The sequence below is a fragment of the Pollicipes pollicipes genome, unplaced genomic scaffold, assembly GCF_011947565.3.
Source record: "Pollicipes pollicipes isolate AB1234 unplaced genomic scaffold, Ppol_2.1 Scaffold_7261;HRSCAF=8764_pilon_pilon_pilon, whole genome shotgun sequence".
In the NCBI taxonomy this organism is placed as follows: Eukaryota; Metazoa; Arthropoda; class Thecostraca; order Pollicipedomorpha; family Pollicipedidae; genus Pollicipes; species Pollicipes pollicipes.
In genome coordinates, this window is record NW_023597054.1 from 62727399 (window position 1) to 62749778 (window position 22380).

General features: G+C 54.9%; 1 protein-coding gene across 1 annotated transcript in view; it reads right to left on the reverse strand.

Moving 5' to 3' along the window:
• The window catches only part of LOC119111716 (peripheral-type benzodiazepine receptor-associated protein 1), a 76558-nt gene that overhangs the window by 4425 nt on the left and 49753 nt on the right, over positions 1–22380 (reverse strand). The window contains exons 18-34 of the mRNA XM_037235522.1: positions 21384–21464; positions 17597–17728; positions 16378–16586; positions 15370–15613; positions 14938–15069; positions 11986–12165; positions 8718–8851; positions 8036–8232; positions 7072–7390; positions 5294–5513; positions 4681–4881; positions 2870–3069; positions 2330–2477; positions 1541–1713; positions 658–789; positions 185–216; positions 93–145 (exon numbers count right to left, since the gene is read on the reverse strand). Coding sequence (XP_037091417.1) covers positions 93–145; positions 185–216; positions 658–789; positions 1541–1713; positions 2330–2477; positions 2870–3069; positions 4681–4881; positions 5294–5513; positions 7072–7390; positions 8036–8232; positions 8718–8851; positions 11986–12165; positions 14938–15069; positions 15370–15613; positions 16378–16586; positions 17597–17728; positions 21384–21464 — 2787 coding nt within the window. The remainder of the gene's footprint in view (positions 1–92; positions 146–184; positions 217–657; positions 790–1540; positions 1714–2329; positions 2478–2869; positions 3070–4680; positions 4882–5293; positions 5514–7071; positions 7391–8035; positions 8233–8717; positions 8852–11985; positions 12166–14937; positions 15070–15369; positions 15614–16377; positions 16587–17596; positions 17729–21383; positions 21465–22380) is intronic.

Consider the following 22380-nt stretch of genomic DNA (forward strand, 5'->3'; position numbering starts at 1 on the left):
GCGCAAGCTCGCCAGCAGCGTCACACCTAGCGACCGGTCGCGCGGCGGCCGCCTCCACACAGCGGACCACGCTGGGGCGGGGGTGCTCTCACCTTTCCGGCGATCCCTGGAGTCACCCTTGTCGCGCGGGGGCAGCGGCGGCCCGTGCACGCCCGGCCCGGGAGGAGCGCGCCGCTCGGCCGCCGCCGGCTCCGGGCCGCGCCGACGCTCGTAGTTCTGGCGGCGCCCAGAGACAAGGAGGACCGGTCAAAGCTCGGTGTGGGGAGGTCGGCTGACAAGGGCTCACAACGGGTCACGGGTCTCAGGAAAATGGTGGGTCAGGTCACATTGGCAACTCGGGTCACATCATTAAGACCCGGGCCGGCCAGGTCACGAGGACACGAGGCGGCGCACGTCACAGAGAAGCGGTCCAGGGCACCGACACAACAGCTGTGGCCAGGCCACCAGACAGCGAATCAGCTGGTGTTGCCGGAAGGTACAACTTCTTCATGCCGTGGGCACACTGACATCACAGCTGTTTCCAGTCCACTGACATGCAGCAGCGGTTGTACGGGGGACGGGCACATACCACGGCTCCCTCCCGTGAATCCAACAGGTCGCGATAACTCCGTCTGTAACCAAAGCCCAACGTCCAGCGGCGAGGCTGGCGTCACTGACCTGCGGCGTTTCGGTGAGGAAGTTGGAGGGCACCAGGCCCCGCACGCCGTTCACCTCGCCTATGTAAAAGCCGTCGTCGTCCATGTCGCCGTATATGTGGATAATATCACCGGTTCTGAAAGACAGCTCCACCTGCGGGCGAAAAGCAAGCATGCCATCACCCGTGCCCAAACGTTCCATCGATCGGTGAACTGCAGCTAATTAACGGACCACGCGACCTGAACATCGGGTCTTCTTTTGTCTCACACATTCCACACGTTCGAAATCGGTGTACAAATTGGTTCAACAAGTTCAGTGCGGAGTCGGGCGTTCTCAGGGTGTTCAGTTAAGGGCCTTCATTAGGCGAAGGCTTGCTCATGCAGTGGGTAAGGGGGTCTTTTGAATGGTCCAGATGTTCGGCCCGGCTTAGGTCCTTCACCCCGTTATCGTAAGTTGTTGCATTTGGCTTCCACAAGGGAACAAAATCACTGGTCATTACTGAACCAGCGTTGCGAGCAATCAAACATTCGCTGCATGTATTGCATGCCTCATAAATGTAGTTTGCCAAACAGAGCCAGCACATTTAGCGTAAAGTAAAATTGAAATGTGTTCTAAAAATAAAAATGTAACCGAAAATGTAGCACAAAAATGAATGGTTACTTTAACGGATATTAATAAAATCGTGACGGCTATGCTGCAAGGTCTAATACGGAGCGTTTGTATTGTGCCACAATCAGATAACCTCAGCTAAGCTGTCCGCCAATTATTTACCTTATAATGCAGCCATTAACATTAGAGTAAAGAACGATAGAGCCCAGAAAGCCACAGCACTGTGTTCGGTGGCGACCGTCGACCTGAGCGGTCGGCACCCTGACCCGAGGCGGCGTCACCGGCCACCACTGACCTCCGCGTCGACGTTGGGCGACAGCTCCTGCGGGTCGTAGTCGTACAGCGCCACCATCCTCCGGACGGGCGTGCTGGAGTAGATATCGCCCCAGCGGTCCTCCTGGCCGCGCGAGCGGGCTCCGCCGCCGCCGCCGCCGCCGCCGCCCTGGCCGCCGCCGGCACGGGACCGAGCTACCGGCGAGACAGCTGTCAGTCGGCGCCGGCTCCTCTGCTGGCCCCGCACGGCCCAGCGCGTGTGCACCACACACGGCCGGCTAACGGCCGCGAGCATTCCGTACCGGTAGCGTAGATCTTACGTTTGTTTTGCCTAGCATTCTTTGAGGATATCCTACTGACTGTGGTACTTGTACTTCTATACAGTTAACTCACATTATCACTTTAGTGCATCTATCGTGTCCGATACAATGTGTGTTCGGTCTTACACCAAGCATAGCTTGGTCTCACCGATCTTCTGCTCACCTCGTCCCCGGCCAACACCGTCAATCTCTACAACATCCATCCCAATGACGTCACGGACGTGCTGACCTGGCGACTGGTGCTCCCTCAGACAACGCCTCGCCCACCGGCTCATGTCTGTGATGCTCATCTCAGTGACGTCAAGGCTGACCTGACTTTTGATACCCCTTCAGCCACCCCCACCCGCCAATCCCGTTAATCCGCGTGACCCTTGTCACAGAAACGTCACGGCCAGCCAGGTCGCCGGTCCTGTCCCTCCGGCAGCCCCTCCCCTCCCTCCATTCAGCGCTGCCAACATCGATGTCCCCATCCCCGTGACGTCATGGCTGACCTGGCGGCCGGTCCTCCTCCTTCAGCAGCTCTTGAGCCAAACGCTCGTCGTCCACCTGCACCTCGGACACCATATTGCAGGGCACGTAACCGGCGCGGCCCGACGCCTCGCCCCAGTAGAAGCCGTCGCCGTCCTTGTCGCCATATATCTGTCACAGCAGCAGACCACTGTCTTTAGACATTCACGCGTTCGAAGGGCGCAGGCTTAAGCTCATGAATTGACAATATGTGACATGGTGTGTCTTCTTCTTTCCACTTGTCCAGCATCCTTGGAGGATTTCCTGCTTACAGTAATACTAACTTCTTCTACAGAGTTAACCCGCATTTATGACTCAGCGTACCTATAGTGCACTTAAGTGCAGCCCTTACAGCATGCCAAATCCAATAAAAGGCATCTGACACACTGCTAAGTGTGCAAAATGATAGAAAAAAGTAACGCGTTGAATGGACCAAAGTGCTTGACTCAAGAGCCTCCATCGCATTGCCGTACCGTAGTGCATCACTCGCCAAATACACCACTCGCGGGCCCGCGGGCACAAACCTTGATGAGCTGGCCTTCTCTGAAGGGTAGCTCCTCATCGCAGGCGTCAGGGTTTGGTGACATGGTGGGCGGGTCGTAGTCAAACAGGGCTACGAAGATGCGCATGCGCTCCTCCCGTCCTCCGCCGGCGGCGGCGGCGCGGCGCGGCGGGGGCGGCCCCGCTGCCGACGACGAGCCCTGCCCGGGCTCGGTACGGTACCCTGCCGGCACGGAGGGGTCACGTCATACTACCAAGGAGCGACCTAACCGGTGCCCTGCTGGTACGTGACCCAGCGGACCAGACCTGGCGGCCCAGCCCGGTGAGAACCTCGTCAACAGGGGACACATCTTGCCAATGACTGTCACTGCCCCGTAATTATCAGCACATGGAACGGGCAGGTCAAAAAGGTCGGTGGCCACCGACGAATTTCTGTGAGTCTTCAGGTAGACCAGCCAAAAGCCGATCAGGACCAATGGATGGATTCCACGTAGCGGATCAAGCCGATCAGAACCCAGGACTAGATCCTATGCAATAGGTCAAGCCAATCAGGGCCCAGGGCTGAATCCCACGTGGCAGGTCAAGCCTATTAAGGCCAAGGGGTGGATCCCATGCGTCAGTCTAAGCCAATCAGGACCAAGGGGTGGATCCAACGCGGCAGGTGAAGCCAGTCAGGGCCAAGGGATACATCCAACGCGGCAGGTGAAGCCAATCACGAGCAAGGGGTGGATCCTACGTGGCAGGTGAAGCCAATCACGACCAAGGGGTTCATCCCACGCGGCAAGTCAAGCTGATCAGGGTACAGTGGTGCCACGCAGTGGGCACGGATTTATACCACGCGGCAAGCCACCAAGCCCGGACCGATAGCCCTGCCGTGCCGACATACGGCAGGGACATCGGTCGCGTGAGCTGTCAAAGCACCTCATGACCGAGCGGGTATTTCTAGACGAAAGTTTCCACCACTCGGCCAAATGGGCAGTGAAATATGTCAGCCAGGGCTGGAAATAGGATCACCTTTGTGGCCAAAATTACCAGCTGGAGCCCATACACGGGAAGTTTAGGAAGCACTCGGCCACGTCTGGAAAGTTAGTGGATTTCATGATGGCAGTCTGTGAAGAGCAGGAATTATAGCTTAAGTTTGAAAAAATGCATGGACTTGGCCATACGACATATTTCATATCTGTGTCTAGCATGTGTGTGTGTGTGTGTCATTGGGGCTTTAAGAAGCACTCAGCCGCTGAGACTATATGGCGTCGCCTGCCTCTCACCCTGGCAGGGAGTGAGGGCACCGCGGGGAACCGAACCCCATACCTCTGGTCTCCCAGACGCGCAGTGGTTACAGCAGACGCGTTAACCACTACACTACCAGCACCCCATCTGTGTCTAGCGATATTACAGAGGACAATAAAGAATCGTCCTGCGGTTTGATAAAACAGATTGTCTGTGTATGCCCTATGTCGGGGTTTAAAGGTCACAAGCACCCGCCCGGGAACGCTGAACAACTCTTTGCCCGGATTTATGCTGGACAGGCTCCAGTGTGATCCAGCTGAGCAGCTCACATTGTCCACACAGTGTGACCCAGCTGAGCAGCAGACCCTGCCCACCCAGTGTGATCCAGCTGAGCAGTTGACCCTGTCCACCCGGTATGACCCAGCTGAGCAGTTGACCCTGCCCACCCAGTGTGACCCAGCTGAGCAGTTGACCCTGTCCACCCAGTATGATCCAGCTGAGCAGTTGACCCTGCCCACCCAGTGTGACCCAGCTGAGCAGTTGACCCTGTCCACCCAGTGTGACCCAGCTGACCAGCTGACCTTGTCCACCTGCTTAAACCCACCTGCAGCGTAGTTGGCCTGGTTGCGGTAGTTGTCGGGCCGGTGCCGGGGCGACGGGCGCGGCTCCCTGCCCGGCTCTGGCGGCGGCTGCCGGGCTCGCTCCGCGGGAGGTCGCCGCCGGCCCCGCAGGCCCCGCTGGTCGCTATCCTCCTCGCTGAACTCCACCGAGCAGCGGCCCTCGCTCGCCGAGTCCTTGGTGATCTCTGAAATGCCCACCGGTACTGCTGTAACTTACACCTATTTCCACTGGGTAAAAGCTAGAAAGTGCACCCACACAAGCTGCATGGCCCCATAGCCATGCAGGCGTGCTTATTGAACAACGTATGACAACTATAACTTATTTCCTGCCTTTGAACGATGCACTTTCTGGTTCGAGGTTCCTGTGTAACCCATCTATCCTGCAGTTGCAAATAGCACTTTACATCAGCGTGTGTATTACCCAAACCCCCCATCAACATAACCCACTTTCTCAGTAGCTGATGGGCTTTAGCGCAGAATCCATTCAGCAGCTGTCGCTAGCAGTTTTGGCCCCAGGGATTAGCTGATCCCGATTTTGAGCGCACAAAGACCAGCGTCGTTCTGAGCGTGCCGACAGCCATCGCGCCGAAGCCTCACCGATCTGCGGTATGGACATGTAGCCGCTAGGGTAGACCTCTTTGTCGCTCAGGTTGTCCTCGGTCTCCAACACCTGTTGGTTGTACTGCGCGCCGCGCGGCGGCGCCACCGTCGGCGGCATGCGGCGCCGGCCGGCGAGCGGTGAGGAGTGCGCGGAGCCCGGCGTCTCGTGCTGCGCCTCATGCTGCGCCTTCGAGCGCGGCTGCTCCATCGGCGCCTCCTACCGACAGAGGGTGTGCGGACGCGTGCAGTCACTGCCCACCGACGCGCGCAGACAGCTGGACGGCAAACGGACAAGGCACGCTGAGACTGAGAGCTCAACGGGGAGAACTACCTCAGAAGCGCAGCTCCTATTGTAAAGTGTACAAGAAAACGTTTCTGAGCGTGCGCTTCGACAAAGATCAGTCGCCGCATCTTTAAATGCGGCAGACGTAGAACATTGTAAAAAATGCACCAGGTGAATACTCTTCCAAGATGTCGGTCGGTGCATGTTGCATCAACTGTGCATGGACAATGTGGTATCAGTGATGCAACATGCCCTATGCCTAACCCTATGTGCCCACAAGATTGTCACTGACTGATTTTCTGCCAACGATTGACTGACATGATTGTCATCACTTATTACCAGGCAACGGTTAAGTTGACATTTACAGTACCATGTATATCCATAATGCTTACCTTAGCAACCGAAACCGTGGTGGCGGTAGTTGTAAAATAAACGCTGACTAAACAAAAACGGCAGACGTGATTACGGGATTTGCCATGTCGTAATCACAACGAATTACGAACGAACCGAGACGAACGTTTTTGTTAGCATATGGTAACACACTCAGCTTCCTTGCGATGCAAGCTACTCCATGCAAAAACTCCAATCCAATCGTGGCATGCTTGAGGACGGCCAGTGACCTCGTAACGAAAAGTATTAGTATCATATTTACACCCATTCAACAGTCGCAGCATACAGCGAACAGGAAAAGGTTGCCTCGCTGAGAAGTCCCTGCCCACGTCTTAAGTATGTTCATATGTGTTATATGTAAAATATGAAGTGGAAAGCGCCCATTTGACGTAGTATGTATGCGTGTGTGGGGTGTGGTGGGTGAGGTCGGTGGAAGGGGGGGGGGGGGCATTGTCAACCGTTTAGTTAGTTCTCGTGTTTTTTCTTACATAAAACTTTCACAAAACTATCTCAACCTTTTCAATGGATGAATTTCTGGGATCAGAACTCACCCTAAGCAGTGCTCGTTGTATGAGTCATGATCCGTACCATCCCATCGCGCAATTCCAGGTCAACAACAGAATTTGGCGCCGCAATGCTCGGCCCGTTTCGCCCTCTGCTGTCACCTGACCTTAAGCACGGCCGCTGACACTAGCCGCGGGCCATATCTGTTGAGGACAAGTAACAAGCGCTTAAAGCGACTCGAACCCACCGTGCCATTGCTGGGTGAATCGGAGGGCAGGCGCTCTAACCAACTGAGCTATGGGGATGGACGTTTAAAAATAATCGACCCTCGGTGTATCAAGGGGCAGTGAAGTAATATTGATAGCTTCATGCACCAGGTGCACCAGCACTTCGGAAATATTTTTGGATTTAATGTAGTGGTTCGATATATCCTGCCCTCCACTTATACGTAAGCACGCCGCGCCACATTGCCCACACACACGCATACATCCTTGGCTGAGGCTTCCGAGCGGGTGGCACTGGTAACGGGTGGGGGTGGGGGGTGGGGGTGGGGTCGTGTGCCATGGCCGGGATGGGGGAGGGGGGGAGCCGGACTTACCGCGTCCGACAGATCGTTCTCAGCCTCTTCCGGAATGTCCGAAAGCTCGTCGGTCTCGTAGTCTGTATACTGTGGCGCGGAGTGCGAGTCAGTCAGGTTAAATGCAAAAAGAACAGCATAAAACAAGTGTACAACGACAAACTGATCCCAATGTAAGAAACCAATCAAAGCAAAACTGGAAGTGAACTTAAAAAGCACGGGTATCTGATTGCTAGTAGGATGTAATGAGCGCTTAGCAACCACAATAAAATCAAGTGAAACCACACCCAGATACACGCGCCAGAAAAACAAAAAAACAAACAAAAAATGCATAAAGCAAAGACGTGGTTAACAAAATCGGCAAACCAAACAGTCTATGCAAATTTCTTGTCACAGAACCTTGTATCTGATAACACAAACAAACTAAACCACAGACAGATCAGTAAAATATAGCCGGTGCCGTGCTGTCAGGTCGGTGCTTATGCTCAGAAGACGGGGCGGCGGATCGGCCGACCGCGGGCTGTGAGTTGGGCCGGGGGCGCCGTGACTGTCACGAAAGCCATCACCTGCCTGACTAGTGAAGATGGGGGGCGACCGTGACGTCTACGGACGCCGTCACCCACCTGACTACTGAAGTTGGGAGGCGGCCGCGGCAGCGACTCGGCCGTGTGCGCCAGGATGTCGTACAGCTCTGGGTCGGGCGGCGGCGGCGGCGGCGGCGGCGGCGGCGGGCCGCCGTCCCCCTGCTAGACCGCGGACACAGACATGCAGCGAGCAGCCGCGGCCGCTGACATGCTCGCCAGTGAACCGGCGCCACATGCCCGGCACTGGACACCCCTGGGCCCGCGCCGGCAGCAGGAGCACACCGGATGCTGCACAATGCTACACCGCAGACTGTACACCACACAACACACACTCACGGGGACAACACTCGAGCAAGATCTGAAGCCGCCGAACACATTCCAACAGCAGGCGACGGCAAAGCTAACAGGGGTGTAGTTTTGTTGGAGGGGCTGCAGCCCTGCCCTCTCCTCCCCTCGTGCCGAGCGTGGAGTTCAGAGTGCCGGGTGCAGAAAGTAACCAGACCCCAAAAAATCGAAAGAACGTGGAGAAAGCCCGCAGAGGAATTAGACTTAGTACATAACTGACCGTACTTTTAGCCATTTTCACCCGGCTTAGCAGCTTGCATCCCCGAAAAATGATTTTCAAAATTCCGACCAAGTACTGCCAGTGCCATCAAAGCTACTGTTCCGAGGCATTCCGAGGTCTGCTTTAGTTGGCATGTGTAAGTCACTGACGAAAGTCGGGATCGTAAATTGATTCCGCATGCATCCGTCCATTCTGAGCTCGTACACCAGTTTCGCGAAAACAAAGCAAATAGAAAACATATATATATATATATATATATATATATATACACAAAACACACATGTCTATATGTACATATATATACATATACACATATACACACATATATATATATATATATATATATATATATATATAACACAGAAATAACTGACATCCACCACTCTAGATCACGGCTACTCCAGCCTGTTCGGCAGAAGGCCAGGGTGACAGGACACCACTAGCCTCCGCCCATCGCCGGGTCGTCCCAGCCGCGCATGCGCACTCCGGCACCCCGGCACCCCGGCGTGCACGCTCACCTTCCTCTGGCTGCGCTGCGGGATCGGGCAGGGCACTGAGTCGGCCGACACCAAGTCCCGAGACTTGGTGCGCACGGTCACCTGGCGCGGGTGGAAGCCGTAGATGTTGTTCAGCTCAATCAGCGCGTGGTCGCCTGGCGAACGAGGCAACAAACGTTGAGAGGGGCGGTCAGAGGGGCGATCAGAGGGACGGTCAGAGGCGCGGTCAGAGGGGTGGTCAAAGCAGCGATCAGAGCAGCGGTCACAGGACGATCAAAGGGGCGGTCACGGGGGCGGTCAGAGGGGCGGTGACGAGCGCGGTTACCGACGAGGGCTCAGGGACGGTCAAGATGGGCCGAGCTGCGGCTCCCGACGGCAGGGCTGTGTTCTCGATGGCCTTAGTACCACATGCAGGGCGACCCGGCCTGGTTCAGGGCGACACCAGCAGCCCGACACCCACGGCCCGGGTCAGGTCGACACCAGCAGCACGGTACCCACAGCCTGGGTCAGGTCGACACCAGAAATACGGCACCCACACCACAATACCTGCAGCCGACCAAATCTGGGCAGCCATCTGAGGTGCACTCGGAAACTCAGACTAGATAGTCCTACTACAATAACCAGAACAGCAAATGACAGAGTCTGATCAGACCAAAACAATTGTCTGGTCTGACAATGCAGCATCACCCTGCTAAGGCGGGCCAAGAACACGGGAGCCCCCACAGCCAGACCCAGATCACAGGACCACAAACAGCCTGACCCAGACCGCAGGGCCACACACAGCCTGACCCGGAACTACAGGAACACGCCCAGCCTGGCCGGTACCACGGGACCCTGCACAGCCTGATCCACATCACAGAACCCCACACAGCCTGACCCAGACCACAGGACCACATATAGTCTGATCCGCGCCACAGGATCACACACAGCCCGACCCAGGCCACAGGACTACACGCAGCTTTACCCAGACCACAGGACCACACACGGCCCGACCCGGAACCACAGGACTACACACAAACTGAACCAGACCAGAGTGCCCAGTACAGCCTGACCCGGATCCACAGGGCCCCGCACGACTTGATCCGGAACCCAGGGCCCTCACAACCCGGCCCGTACCACGAGAGCCTGCACAGCCTGGCCGGGAGCCCAGCGGGCCGCACTAGCGGCGCTGCGTCGCGGCCCGGGCGGCGACTGGGGGCGGATCGTCGGCGCTGTTGCCGCTGTCGGGCCGGCGCCGCTGCCGCCGCCCAGCCGGCGCCGGCCGATCGTTACTGCCGCTCTGGCCGGTCGATAGGAAAACGGAAGGTGTAGCGTCGCTCCATCTCAGCGGACGACCTCTGATGAGCGCCGCCAGCGGCCGCGTGACGGGTGGCGGCGGCCATCTCATGGTCCAGCCAGCGGTCCCGGGACGTGACGGGCGGAGGCCGCCATCTCATGGTCCAGTCAGTGGCCACGTGACAGGTGGCGGCAGCCATCTCACGGTCCAGCCAGCGGTCACGGGACGTGACGGGCGGAGGCCGCCATCTCGTGGTCCAGCCAGCGACCGCGTGACGGGTGGCGGCGGCCATCTCATGGTCCGGCCAGCGGTCACGGGGACGTGACGGGCGGAGGCCGCCATCTCATGGTCCAGTCAGCGGCCACGTGACGGGTGGCGGCAGCCATCTCATGGTCCGGCCAGCGGCCACGGGACGTGACGGGCGGAGGCCGCCATCTCATGGTCCAGTCAGCGGCCACGTGACGGGCGGAGGCCGCCATCTCATGGTCCGGCCAGCGGCCACGTGACGGGTGGCGGCGGCCATCTCATGGTCCGGCCAGCGGCCACGGGACGCGACGGTCGGCGGCCGCCATCTGGTGGTCCAGCCAGCGGCAGCGGGACGTGACGGGCGGAGACTGCCATCTCGTGGTCCGACCAGTGGCCGTGCTCACCGGGAGAAACACCGCGATGCGTCGGTAGCTGCAGCGGCGCGAGCTTTACGGAGCTAGACGCCGTCCGTCCAGAGACGTTTCGGTGTTTCCTCGATCGTATGAAGACACTGAACGAGGAACGTGTCCAGCCAAGCAGAAGGGAAATGGTGGCTAGCTTTTTAAGTGCGTGAGGTTACAACCCGTGATCAACACCGACCTAGGTTGGTATCCTGTGAGAAGGACGGCATTGCCAACTCCCTCAACTGCTTGAAGTTTGCGACACCTAAATGGACTTGGACGAACTAGTGAGTTCTAATGTTGTCTGATCAATCTTGTTGTCATTATTGTCGTTATTCAATTGCTTGAGACTCAACCAAAGCGTAGGCAGGCCTAAAACTAGACCTAGCTGTTCACATTCCATCAGCCCGTCTCTTACCCGCCAGCTGGACTCGCCTCTGGAAAACTATTCAGCCCAGCCCACCAGCAAATTAATATCCACGTGACCTTTGACCTGACGGTAGTGCCAGTTAAATTCAGTCGTGCCCTCCCTCTTAATTTGTGCACGGCGGGCGGTGTGGGCGGTGACGTGGGCGGCGTGTCTGTCGACATTGGGCCGTTAAAGCGGGGTCCCACGGGGCCGGGACATCTCATTACTGCGACATGCTCTCATAACAGAGCTTCGTAAGACGGCGAGTGCCCCGGTCAGTCGAAGTAGGCAGATTTACGGACAGAACACACACACGCATATATATATATATATATATATATATATATATATATATATATATATGTATATGCGTGTAAGTGCATACTGCTTATATTACTTTCTTTTGCGACGCAGTTTGCGAGCAGTACTCGAACTATCATTGAATGTTTTTTCCGTGTTGCTTTAACAGGTCATGGATTACCAGGGCCTCAGAGTCAGCTCGCCTTTAAGTGCCCAATGCAGTCAGAACAAATCCAGCTGGCCGTCGTGAAGCTCGGAAGACTCCCCACGCTTCCATCAGACTGCCTTAGCTATCGGTCTACCTAGCTACTGCCTTAGCTATACAATCGGTCCCTGCCCAGGATCCAGCCAGGCATATTAGCCAATTTAAGCAAGGCCTGCTTGGCGACGATCCATGACGCCACTGTCACCACCACGGCTTCGGCCACACCATTGAGACAGGCTCTGATCCCATGGTCAAAGTTCGCTCGCTGCCACATGGACGACACTATGTGAGTGATCTCGGTCAGTGATCTCAGGTCAGCCATTATAACACAGGAACCAACTGTGTGGGGGGGGAGGGGGGGGGGAAGCCCCGCTTGGCGACGCAGGCTAGGTCGCGCCAACCACACCAGCCTGAGCGCCAGCCCGCCCCGTGACCTCAGGTCGCAGACCCACCAGTGGGCGAGCCGAGCTCGGTGACCTTCTTGCCGTCGGCGTAGACGGCGTATCCGGTGACGGGCGCGCCGTTGCTGGTGCCGGAGGTGGAGTTGATGGTGACCGGGAGCCAGGTGACGAGTAAGCTGCCCTCCTGCGGCCCCAGCTCGCACTGCACGTCCACCGGCGGGTCGGGCACGCCTGGCGACGCGGCCACACACGCCATCACAGCCCCACATCCACACACACACACCCACCGGCACAGACACACACACACACACACGCCGTCACAGCGCCACACCCGCACACACCCGCCCACCAGCGCACACATACACCGTCACAGCCCCGCACCAACACACAGTCACCCACCAGCGCAGACACACACACACACACACACACACACACACACACACACACACACACACACACACACACACACACACACACACACACACACACACACACACACACACACACACACACACACACACACACACACACACACACACACACACACACACACACACACGCACGCACGCACGCACGCACGCACGCACGCACGCACGCACACACACACACACACACACACACACAGACACACACACACACACACACACACACACATGCACGCACGCACACATGTACGCACGCAAACACACACGCACACGCACATGCACATGCATACGGGTCCGTCGGACCGCCTCGTTGCCCGCCTGCTGTCGTGTGCTGGGCTGCACATCAGAGCCCGTCCCGACAAGGCACCAGAGAACGGCCGAGATCGCCCCGACGAATCGGTGAGCCCACCAGCGCCGGACCGTAGCCCCCCCCCCTCCACTGGAGAGCCGGTGCCGACCCTGCGGCAGCCATCGGGCGGCCCAGGCGCCCCCAGCGCGCCACAAATAGAGCCAGGCCGTGTGGCGCGGGCGACGGCTCATCATCAGCCGGACGGGCCTGGCTTCGATCGGCGGCCGCGGGCGGCCGGGGATACCGTGAAATGGCCACGCCGCGACCGGAATAGATCGGCGTCAGCCTGCAGTCTCCCACTGATCGACCACGGAATTTCGGCAGGGGTTCGGCTCGCTTCGGCGACAGGCTTTTGTGGTTGGTTTGGTCTCGCTTGAACTTATGTAAATACAACGCTGGTAGTCGCTGCCAAACAGTAACAGAAATTTGTTTCCATCGATAGGGAGAGGAATGTTTTGTAATGAAAATATGACAGGCTGTTGGGGTCAAAACCCAAATACACTGCATTGGAAAGCAATAGACTGATATGCACCGTACGCTGTGCTGAATTGGCTTAGCAAAACTGTACACATCGTTTCAGACTTATGCTGAGAATTGCGTCCCGAATAATTTGAACCGTAACCTAGCACTTTGATTAACCGAGCAGTCCATACATAGCCCACAAGCATGCCCGCCATACGCCGACACGACAAGCGTGCCCGCCATACGCCGACACTGGCTCAGGAACGCCTAGCCACGTTTGGGCTTACCTTTCCAGCCTTTGCAGCAAGGAAAGAGGGACGTATGACATGAGTGATGCACTCTAGACACGTGGGCGCCAAATGACCACTGCAGTCGGCGTGCCCGAAAGCCCTGACAAACAACAGAACTCTGGACACAGTCTGTCTAAAGGGATAGCACATTCATTCAAATCTTACGTAAATAATTCGTGGAAAAAAATATAGGGGCGCCCTTAGTTTCGACCGGACTTCATCCGGTCGAAACTAAGGGCGCCCCTTAAATCCTCACCCTGATTCGCCGTTTTCCATCACGCGGACTGATATGGGGGTTGCGGGAGGGGGATGTGACCTCCACTGGCGTTTTCAAACTAAGAAAGATAAAGCCTCACGGAAAAAGTGAATTCGGCTCAGTGGGATCTCGCGATCACAATCCGTTTTGTGTTGCTAGGTACAAAATCTATCCTATTACGGCAGATGAAAGGTTCAATCAAAAGCAAAATTTCCTGAAAATCAGACTTTTTCAGCTTTACATGCCGTTATTCATCAGCCCATATCACGTAGAAACATCACACACACACACACACACACACACACACACACACACACACACACACACACACACACACACACACACACACACACACACACACACACACACACACACACACACACACACGCACGCACGCACGCACGCACGCACGCACGCACGCACGCACGCACGCACGCACGCACGCACGCACGCACGCACGCACGCACGCACGCACGCACGCACGCACGCACGCACGCACGCACGCACGCACACACACACACACACACACACACACACACACACACACACACACACACACACACACACACACACACACACACACACACACACACACACACACACACATTCTTGTTCAATTCTGGGCACATTAATAAGTGGTTTTGTGTTTTTTAAACACAAATAGACAATGTGGGGCTTCGTTAAAGTAAAAGTGCTGGCCCGGCACGTGCAACCAGCTAATTTGCCGGTTGTCGCCCGCTGCCCGCGCCGGCCGTAGATCACTGGCAGCGTTCTTACAAAAAATAGTCGCTCCCAAGAACCAGAAGTGCTGGAGGCATATTTTTGATGTCAAAACATGCGTAGTAAATGCCCCAGATGATACTGAAAATGTGGGCACAAATGGAGAGATATGCTCAGAAAACCTTAACGTGGAGGGTCGCATGGACTTCCACCCACACCAGGACCGCGATGGGGACGGCATCAGGGCGACGGTAAGACCTATAACTATCATGTGAGTCTTAAATGATGAACAGGGCCTGATGGACCCCGCAAGGAAACCCACGAGCCACACAACTTCTCGAGAGCGCATTTTACGACCTCTGCAGGCGCTCCCAAATTAGAAACGGCCTCAATACCATCGCAATTTGCATCCAAGCCCCGCACGGAAGCCTGGCACGCCTTCCATTTTGGCCCATACGACGTAATTCAAACGGCCATCGAGTGCCGCTGGCGGCAGCTGACCTTTGGGAAGAGTTCTGAACTCGATGTGGGTGGCCAGGCGCTCCTGGTGCTTCGAATTTCGACCGGAGAATTGCGGCGCGGTGATGTTCTTCACCTTCACGCTCGCCCGATAGGTGGTGTTGGGAGATATGCCTGAAAACGAAGACACGGCGTGAGTTAGGTACAAACGTGACTGCGACATGGTCAAGTGGGAGGTCACAAGGTCAACCTCAAGGTCAGGTCACTTATCGCATTGGTGCAGTGGCACTTACCGGTGATGGTAATGTTGCCAGTGATCTGTGATGGTACGGTGCAAGAGATCTGCCATAGTGCAATATCACTGACCCGTGATGATGCAATACCACTGACCAGCAGCGTTCTGCTCCCCTGTGACGGTGCGGTGCCACTGACCAGCAGTGACCTGCTCCTCTGTGACGATGTGGTGCCACTGACCTGTGATGGTGTGCCGGTACACGCCTGGCTTGACGGTGCGCACTTCCACGCTGTTGACGCACACCGTGTGCTGGTGGTTGCTATTGCTCGGCATCCACGAGATGACGGCGGACGTGGACGTGACGTGTGTGGCGCGCACGGTGGTCGGCGCCAGTGGCACGTCCTTGCCGATCAGCATGGTGCAGGCGGCGTCACGGGAAGTGCGCCGGTTAGGCGTCACGGAGCGCACGCTGATCCGGTGTGGCTGACGGTGACGACGGGGGCAGAGTCACGGAGGAGCCCCGGAGACAGGGCCGTCAGCGATGACTCAGGTCACAGCCGGGTCGAGACCGCCAGGGACACGAGCGGTCATAGCACAATGGCGCACAACGTAATGTGATGACACACAGTCCTCCCTGGGTTGCAATGCCATACAGGGACGGGGCCATTGTGCAACTTATCAACAGCCTACGGTCGGATGTCAAGGCTCGTATGATGTCAAGGCTCGTCTGATGTCACTGCTCGTCTGACGTCAAAGCTCGTTTGATGTCAAGGCTCTTTTGATATCAAGACTCGCCTGATGTCAAGGCTTGTCTGATGTCAGGGCTCGTTGAATTCAAACGTGGTAAATAACGCGTGAGTCAAATCACCATCCTGCCAAATACGATATAGATATGATAAATGAAGTAAGCTTCTGGACCGTTTCGGTAGATGACACTGCTCTGCTAACCACACCACCCTGTGCCCATCACCGCAAAGCGCATACAGCGCAGAAGTGTGCAGCCGCCGCACGGTGTTCTCGCACAGCTGGCGGCCAGCAGTGAGCGGTAATGGTACGACGACGACGATTAACCCGAGTACGACGTCATGACAGCCCGGCACAAGCCGCACCAGGATCTGTTGTATAACAACATCCGACTGTGATATTTATCTACATTTCGGAGGAAGTATGACCATACGATCAATCAAAAGTAAACACCGAAGCCCAGCTCCCCCGACATTACTGAGTACGCCAGCTGGACAACTCACCCGCGTCGAGTCGACGCCCTCGACGAGGGCGCACGTGCGCTCCGTTGCCCTGACCGTGGTGCGCAGCAGACCGTCCACGTACACGTGGTAGCAGTCGACGGCGCCGGGCGGGCCCTCCGGCGCCGTCCAGCCAATCACAATCGACTTGTTCAGCTGGCGCTCGAGCGTGAGCTGGCGCGGCGGCGGCACTAGCACCGAGAAGAAGAGCTCTGGTTGGTGAGATAGAACTGGCCGTCAGGCGGGAGGCGCGCGAGATGGCGGCGCGGTACGGAGCATCTAAGTGGGGCGGGTGCTGACTGAGGACGGTGTTCAGGGCTGACGCAGGGCTGCTCATCATATCCCTTTGCAGACACCTCAGCTACATCTAACTATGCCCAGTCCGGCGGCACCCGGTCGTGTGGGAGCGGCTCATGCCTGACAACATGGCGTTCGTCTGCTCTGTAGAATGCTGAGTACCGTCATACTAGTTCGGTTCCAGCTGCACACAGCGCAGCAAAACAAGACAAGTACGAATATTGTTCTGCTAAGATCTGTATTACTATAAACTGCGTACGGTTGTGAAATGCATGATTAGCTGCTGCGGGAAAACTGTGGACTCACTACCGCATCTGGCCATATTTGCGCCACGCATAGCCACCCAAAGGACAAACCAGTCCCACGTTAAACAAGCACAAATTTCAACCATCACAATACGCTGTTTACGAATGCACGATGCAACAACATGCTGATCATTTTCAATCCAGTGTTCCACAAAACCTCATCATAGGAGCGCTATGCGTGTGTCGGACATATCCATCATACACGTCTGTGTAAATAATCTTTCGACAACAGGTTTCGTGTGAGGCAGGGAAAGGTACACTCAGAAGGTTGACCTATAATTCGTGATCTCGTGAGAAGAACGCTTCCCCGCTCAGAAATACGTTGCTGCTATTTCAGTCACTAATCTCTCGAGGTTAAGCGAATCGAAAACAACTGAATCTGTAGGCTCGAATCTCTCCAGAAAATCATAAATTTTTACCAACAGAATACCTCCCGCACAACGCCCGGCGAAGTCTACATGTCAGGTACTCAAGTTGCGGGCCACCCTGACATACAATGTGCGTGTGTCTTCCGACAGCCAAAAGCACGGCCGCTTCACCCGACCCTCACTTGTGCGCCAGCCGCGGCAACCCCACAACACCTCACAGCCGTCCGCGACGCCAGCCAAGCGGCCACTCACCTGTGCTCTGACCGGTGCCGGCTGGGTGCTCCTCTTCATCGTCGTCGCTGAATACCGAACCCTCATACCGGTAGCCGCCGTACTGCGGCGGCGGCGGGTACTCGTCCGGGCCGCGGCGGCCGCCATACTCGTCTGCGGTACAGCCGCCGACGTCACGGCAGGTACCTGGCCAGCGCGCTGCACGTGGCGACAGCGCGGCCACAGCGCGGTAGCAGGCGGCACTGGGCGGACGGCAGGACGATCGAGAAGCGCATGGACAACACTTCTGACTTCAAAGCGTTCCCAGTTTGCAAAGCGGAACGCGTTTCAAAAATCGCTCAGCCGGTGAGGCTACTCTGAGCACATGGAGCTAAAACACCGAACTAAACTCGTTAACTCACTGCCCAACTGCCATCTGAGTAACTATTCTGTGGTGAGCGTAAAACAGATATGGAACATGCCTCTAAGTTACTTTGTGTTTACATGCCTAAACTAAGCGTCCTTTACGACCTCATAGTACAAGTTTAAGAACAAGTCACGGTAAAATCAAGCAAAGGATATGCAAACATAAATCGAACTAGTAAATTATTCAGCCTGCTAACTACCACGCAGAAGCTGATGTCTTCACAAATGCCAAGATAAAGTTGACGTTTTGTGGCCCAATAAACGTTGAAGAAGCGGTTTGCTTCGGTAGGTAGAGGAACGAGAAAGATGCACCTATACACACTGGAGCGGCAGTGGAAAAACCGCCAATGATGACGTTGAAAAGAAGATTCCACAAGATGGACAATCCCGGCGGACGACTTCATTAATTCAGGAGGTACGGTGGGCAGGCACAGCAAGTACGTATAGCGATGCGCACAGTTGTTTTCACTTGACATCCTTGAAACAACCAAAGCTTCCCGTAGTTATTAATTTTATTATCTACGTTTTTTACGGACCATGACGACTCAAAGCTGAGCGAAAGACAAGTCTTTTTGATCTGGAAACGTACGGAGGCAATGCAAAACAAAACCTCCCAGTGCTTATGTGAGCATTGTGTGGTTTGCAGCGTGGTAGTGACGTCATGCCGGTGCGACACCGGAGCCAGGTGGGCCTCGCTGAGCGAGAAAAGCCTAGTTCACAGATCTCTGAGTGGCGCGGCGGGATATGGCGCTATTTGGTGTCGCAACTGTAGCACTGCTTCAGCGAGCCATACGCGGAAGTGACGAGCTCCAGGCGCTTGCTGCTATAGAAGAGGTGGCGATGAGTCTGGGTAGCCACGCTTTGTTGTTCAAGGTTTATATATAACTAGGGGGTTAGCAAAAACGCCATTTATTATAATAATATTGTGTAGGGACGTAAATCAAGAATGTCTGGGGCAGCTCCTGACACCAATATTGTACAGTTTACGTACTTCGCTCAATTTATTCAGACCGTTTTAAGAAGTGCAAGGCTTACGCCAGGAATACCCGAACTTGGACCAGATTTCCGCGAAATCGCTCAGTAGCCAGTGAGAAGCGTAAATCTCTTGACAAGAAGGGGGGGGGGAAAGTAATATGTACCAGTAAGCCTCTGCGATTATCACTCCGTGTATGACTTGTGTGAGCGAGGCTACAGTTGAAACCACCAAAAGCGAGGGGGAGGAGTGACATCGCCCGCTTCGTCTCACTGGCCTCACTTTTGACTGTCTTCCTTCAATGAAACATATAACTTGAAAGCTAGCCTGGGCCGTAGTCTATTGGAACTTTCGCTGAGGACCTTCAATTTAAAACTGCATACCTTTATCCTCTCTTTTCTGCAGAAGTCGCCAAGTGTTGTCTTCGTATGATAGTGAGCCGCTACCGGGACAAAAGTCGTTTGAACCGACCCTTTAAGCCATACGACTAAAAACAAACATCGTGTGCCACCATACAGACCACCGTGCTCATTTGCCACGTTTCTCTCCGGTCCAAGCCAACTCAACAAGCTGTTAAGAAACCGTACCGGAAGGTAACAGGTGTTTGGCGGGGAGTAAGCTAAGATTCGGTAAGGATCGAGGGCCCCTTTAATTACGATGGAATTTCGTGCAGTGATAGAGCAAGTGATGCTGGCGTCTAAAATAATGATGTGTTTAGTAAACATGTCATATTACACATCAAAACGTAGAAATTTTGTGCACACATCATAATCTTATACTTATATACGCAGTCAACACCTGCAAAGGTACATCAAATGGGAGTCCTCCAAACCCAAATACAATACCGATTTCAAACTGAATGTGGCCTTAGATGTGACCTTTAAAGAAACGGAAATGTTGGGGCTATTGGCGGCCCCCACGGTTGTCTCAGATCTCCGCAAAACACCCCAACACCTAACATAAGACATATGACACCAAAACTATTGCTAAAGAAGCATCGGCATTGCGGACATTGATAAACCGGGTAAAAAAACCGTCCTGACGTGACCCGACTTAACCTGTTTGACTTTAAACCTGTCAGGTCACCTTGTCTTGTCTTGTCTATTCTGGTCACCTTTGACCTTGGCAGCCCTCTTTGTGGACCGGTTTTTACCCTGTTTATTAATTCCAACCAGGGTTTCTATAGCCAGATTGTCTGTTTTTGTCCTTAGGGTGTCGTGACAAAATTTAAAGTAAGTCGTGGGAGCCACCTCACTGACTCAACATTTTCGCTTCCCAATAGATTAGAAACTATTAGTGTCATATTCGATCTGAAAGAATCGTTTTGTTTGGGTTATCGGGAGCCTTCGTTAAATATACATCACAACTCGAACATGTTTGACCTTGACGCAGTGTGACCTTGTCACATTCAGGACGGTTTTACGCTGTTTATCAATGCCCACGATGGTATTCCTGTTTATCAAAAGCGTCTTGAGCCGTATGTTCTACGTTGAGTGTTAGGATGTCTTGAGAAGATTTGAGGAAAACGTCGGGGCCGCCCCATCGCTCCAAAATTGCCGTGTCTCGACACATCAGAACCCATGATTGTCACACTCACTTTGAAACCAGCTTTGTGTGTTTTTTGTGACGAAATAAATCATCGTCATATCACTTATCATTAATAATCGTTTGACCAAAGATATTAATTTCAGCTCCGAATGTTATGCCTCACATTAACAACCTAACTAGTGGTAGGCAAAGTGACAAAACGGGACCTGCCTTTGGTTATGTCGCCCCAAAATTGTAGGTATTGAGTCGCTTGAGGCGCCCAGATTTGCGCATGTAACTAAAGTAACGAAGTGGGAGGAACTAAAGGAGGTCAGATAGTGCATGAATGAAGTGCGATTGGTGGAAGGTGATCAACACACGACGTGCAATCCAAACATTCACATACATGCGCAAAGATAAATGTTGCCAAGGCATAGCTGGGAGTCAGCCAACAATGCATGTAAAGGATGGAATAGAACGAGGGAAATACAAAACGAGAAAACACAAGTAAGACAGGTAAACGGAACTAGGATGGAAGGCAAACGGGAAAGATCAGGGGGGGGGGGAGGGCATTCAGGAACCATAGACGAGGACATGCCATCCAAGAAATAACAAAACGAGACAAAGTATCGGCTGAAGAGCATTACAAATGTGGATAAGACAAAAGTGAAAAAAACAACAAAACAGTGTCCAGCACCAGAACAAAAAGGACACAAAGAAAGAAAAATCGAACGGAAGAGGTAAACAGGCAGAAAAGAGAAGGAACAGGAAACGAACGAGTGAAAATAACATGCGTTTTTGAGGCAGGTGAGTACGCAAACGTCGGCAGAAATGCAACCGGAAACGTCAGCCATGTGAGGTAAAGCTGAGGGCTACTGCGGACAGTAAGCCCACCCGACGTACGAGGCCTGCACGACTGCACGCGCTGCAACTCCGGCATTTTGCGCCTTATCCGAGCCCCGTGCTCATTGTAGCGCAAGTGAGCTACGGGAGAGAACCGGCGCGTCACGGGAGCGTTCTGGTGACACGAAGGGCCGGCGGCACCAGCCGCGGCGGCGCCGGCGGCGGACGGCGGCGGCATTCTCAGGCAGGGTCGTGACCACGCCACGTCCGGACAGCCCACGGACAGGCCCACACAGCAGCCAGCGATGTATCGCTCTCTGCAATCGGCCAGCGCGCGGGCTTCGGCAGCACAGACAGCTGATGCGGCTGGACAGTGACGAGCCGACACTCACCGGACAGCACGCAGCATCAGCAAGGCCCACAGGCAACAATGAGAGTCACAGCCAACACGGAGAGACCGAAAGATAGACAGACAGAGAGACAGAGAGACGGAAAGACAGAGAGGGAGAGGGACAGAGAGGAAGAGAAAGAGGGAGAGAGAGAAGGAGATAGAGAGAGAGAGAGAGAGGGGGGAGAGAGGAAAGAGGAGAAGAAGAGGAGAGAGAGAGAGAGAGAGAGAGAGAGAGAGAGAGAGAGAGAGAGAAGAGAGAGAGAGAGAGAGATGAGAGAGGAGAGGAGAGATAGAGAGAGAGAGAGAGAGAGAGATAGAGAGAGAGAGAGAGAGAGATAGAGAGAGAGAGAGAAGAGAGATAGAGAGAGAGAGAGAGAGAGAGGAGATATAGAGAGATAAGATAGAGAGAGAAGATAAGTCGAGATAGAGAGAGAAGGGAGAGAGAGAGGACCTATATAGAGAGAGGGATTGGTGGGGGGGGGTATTCTGTAGAGGGTGTTTAGAGGAGAGCATAGACAGAGGCTGGCCAGAGGGACAGAGAGACAAGACAGAGACAGAGACCAGGACAGAGACAGAGGGACAGAGGAGCGAGCAAAGGAAGCACACTCTCGCATAAAACAAGTTCTCACAGAGACAGCCCGGGCGTCCCCGAGCCGGGCGTCCCCG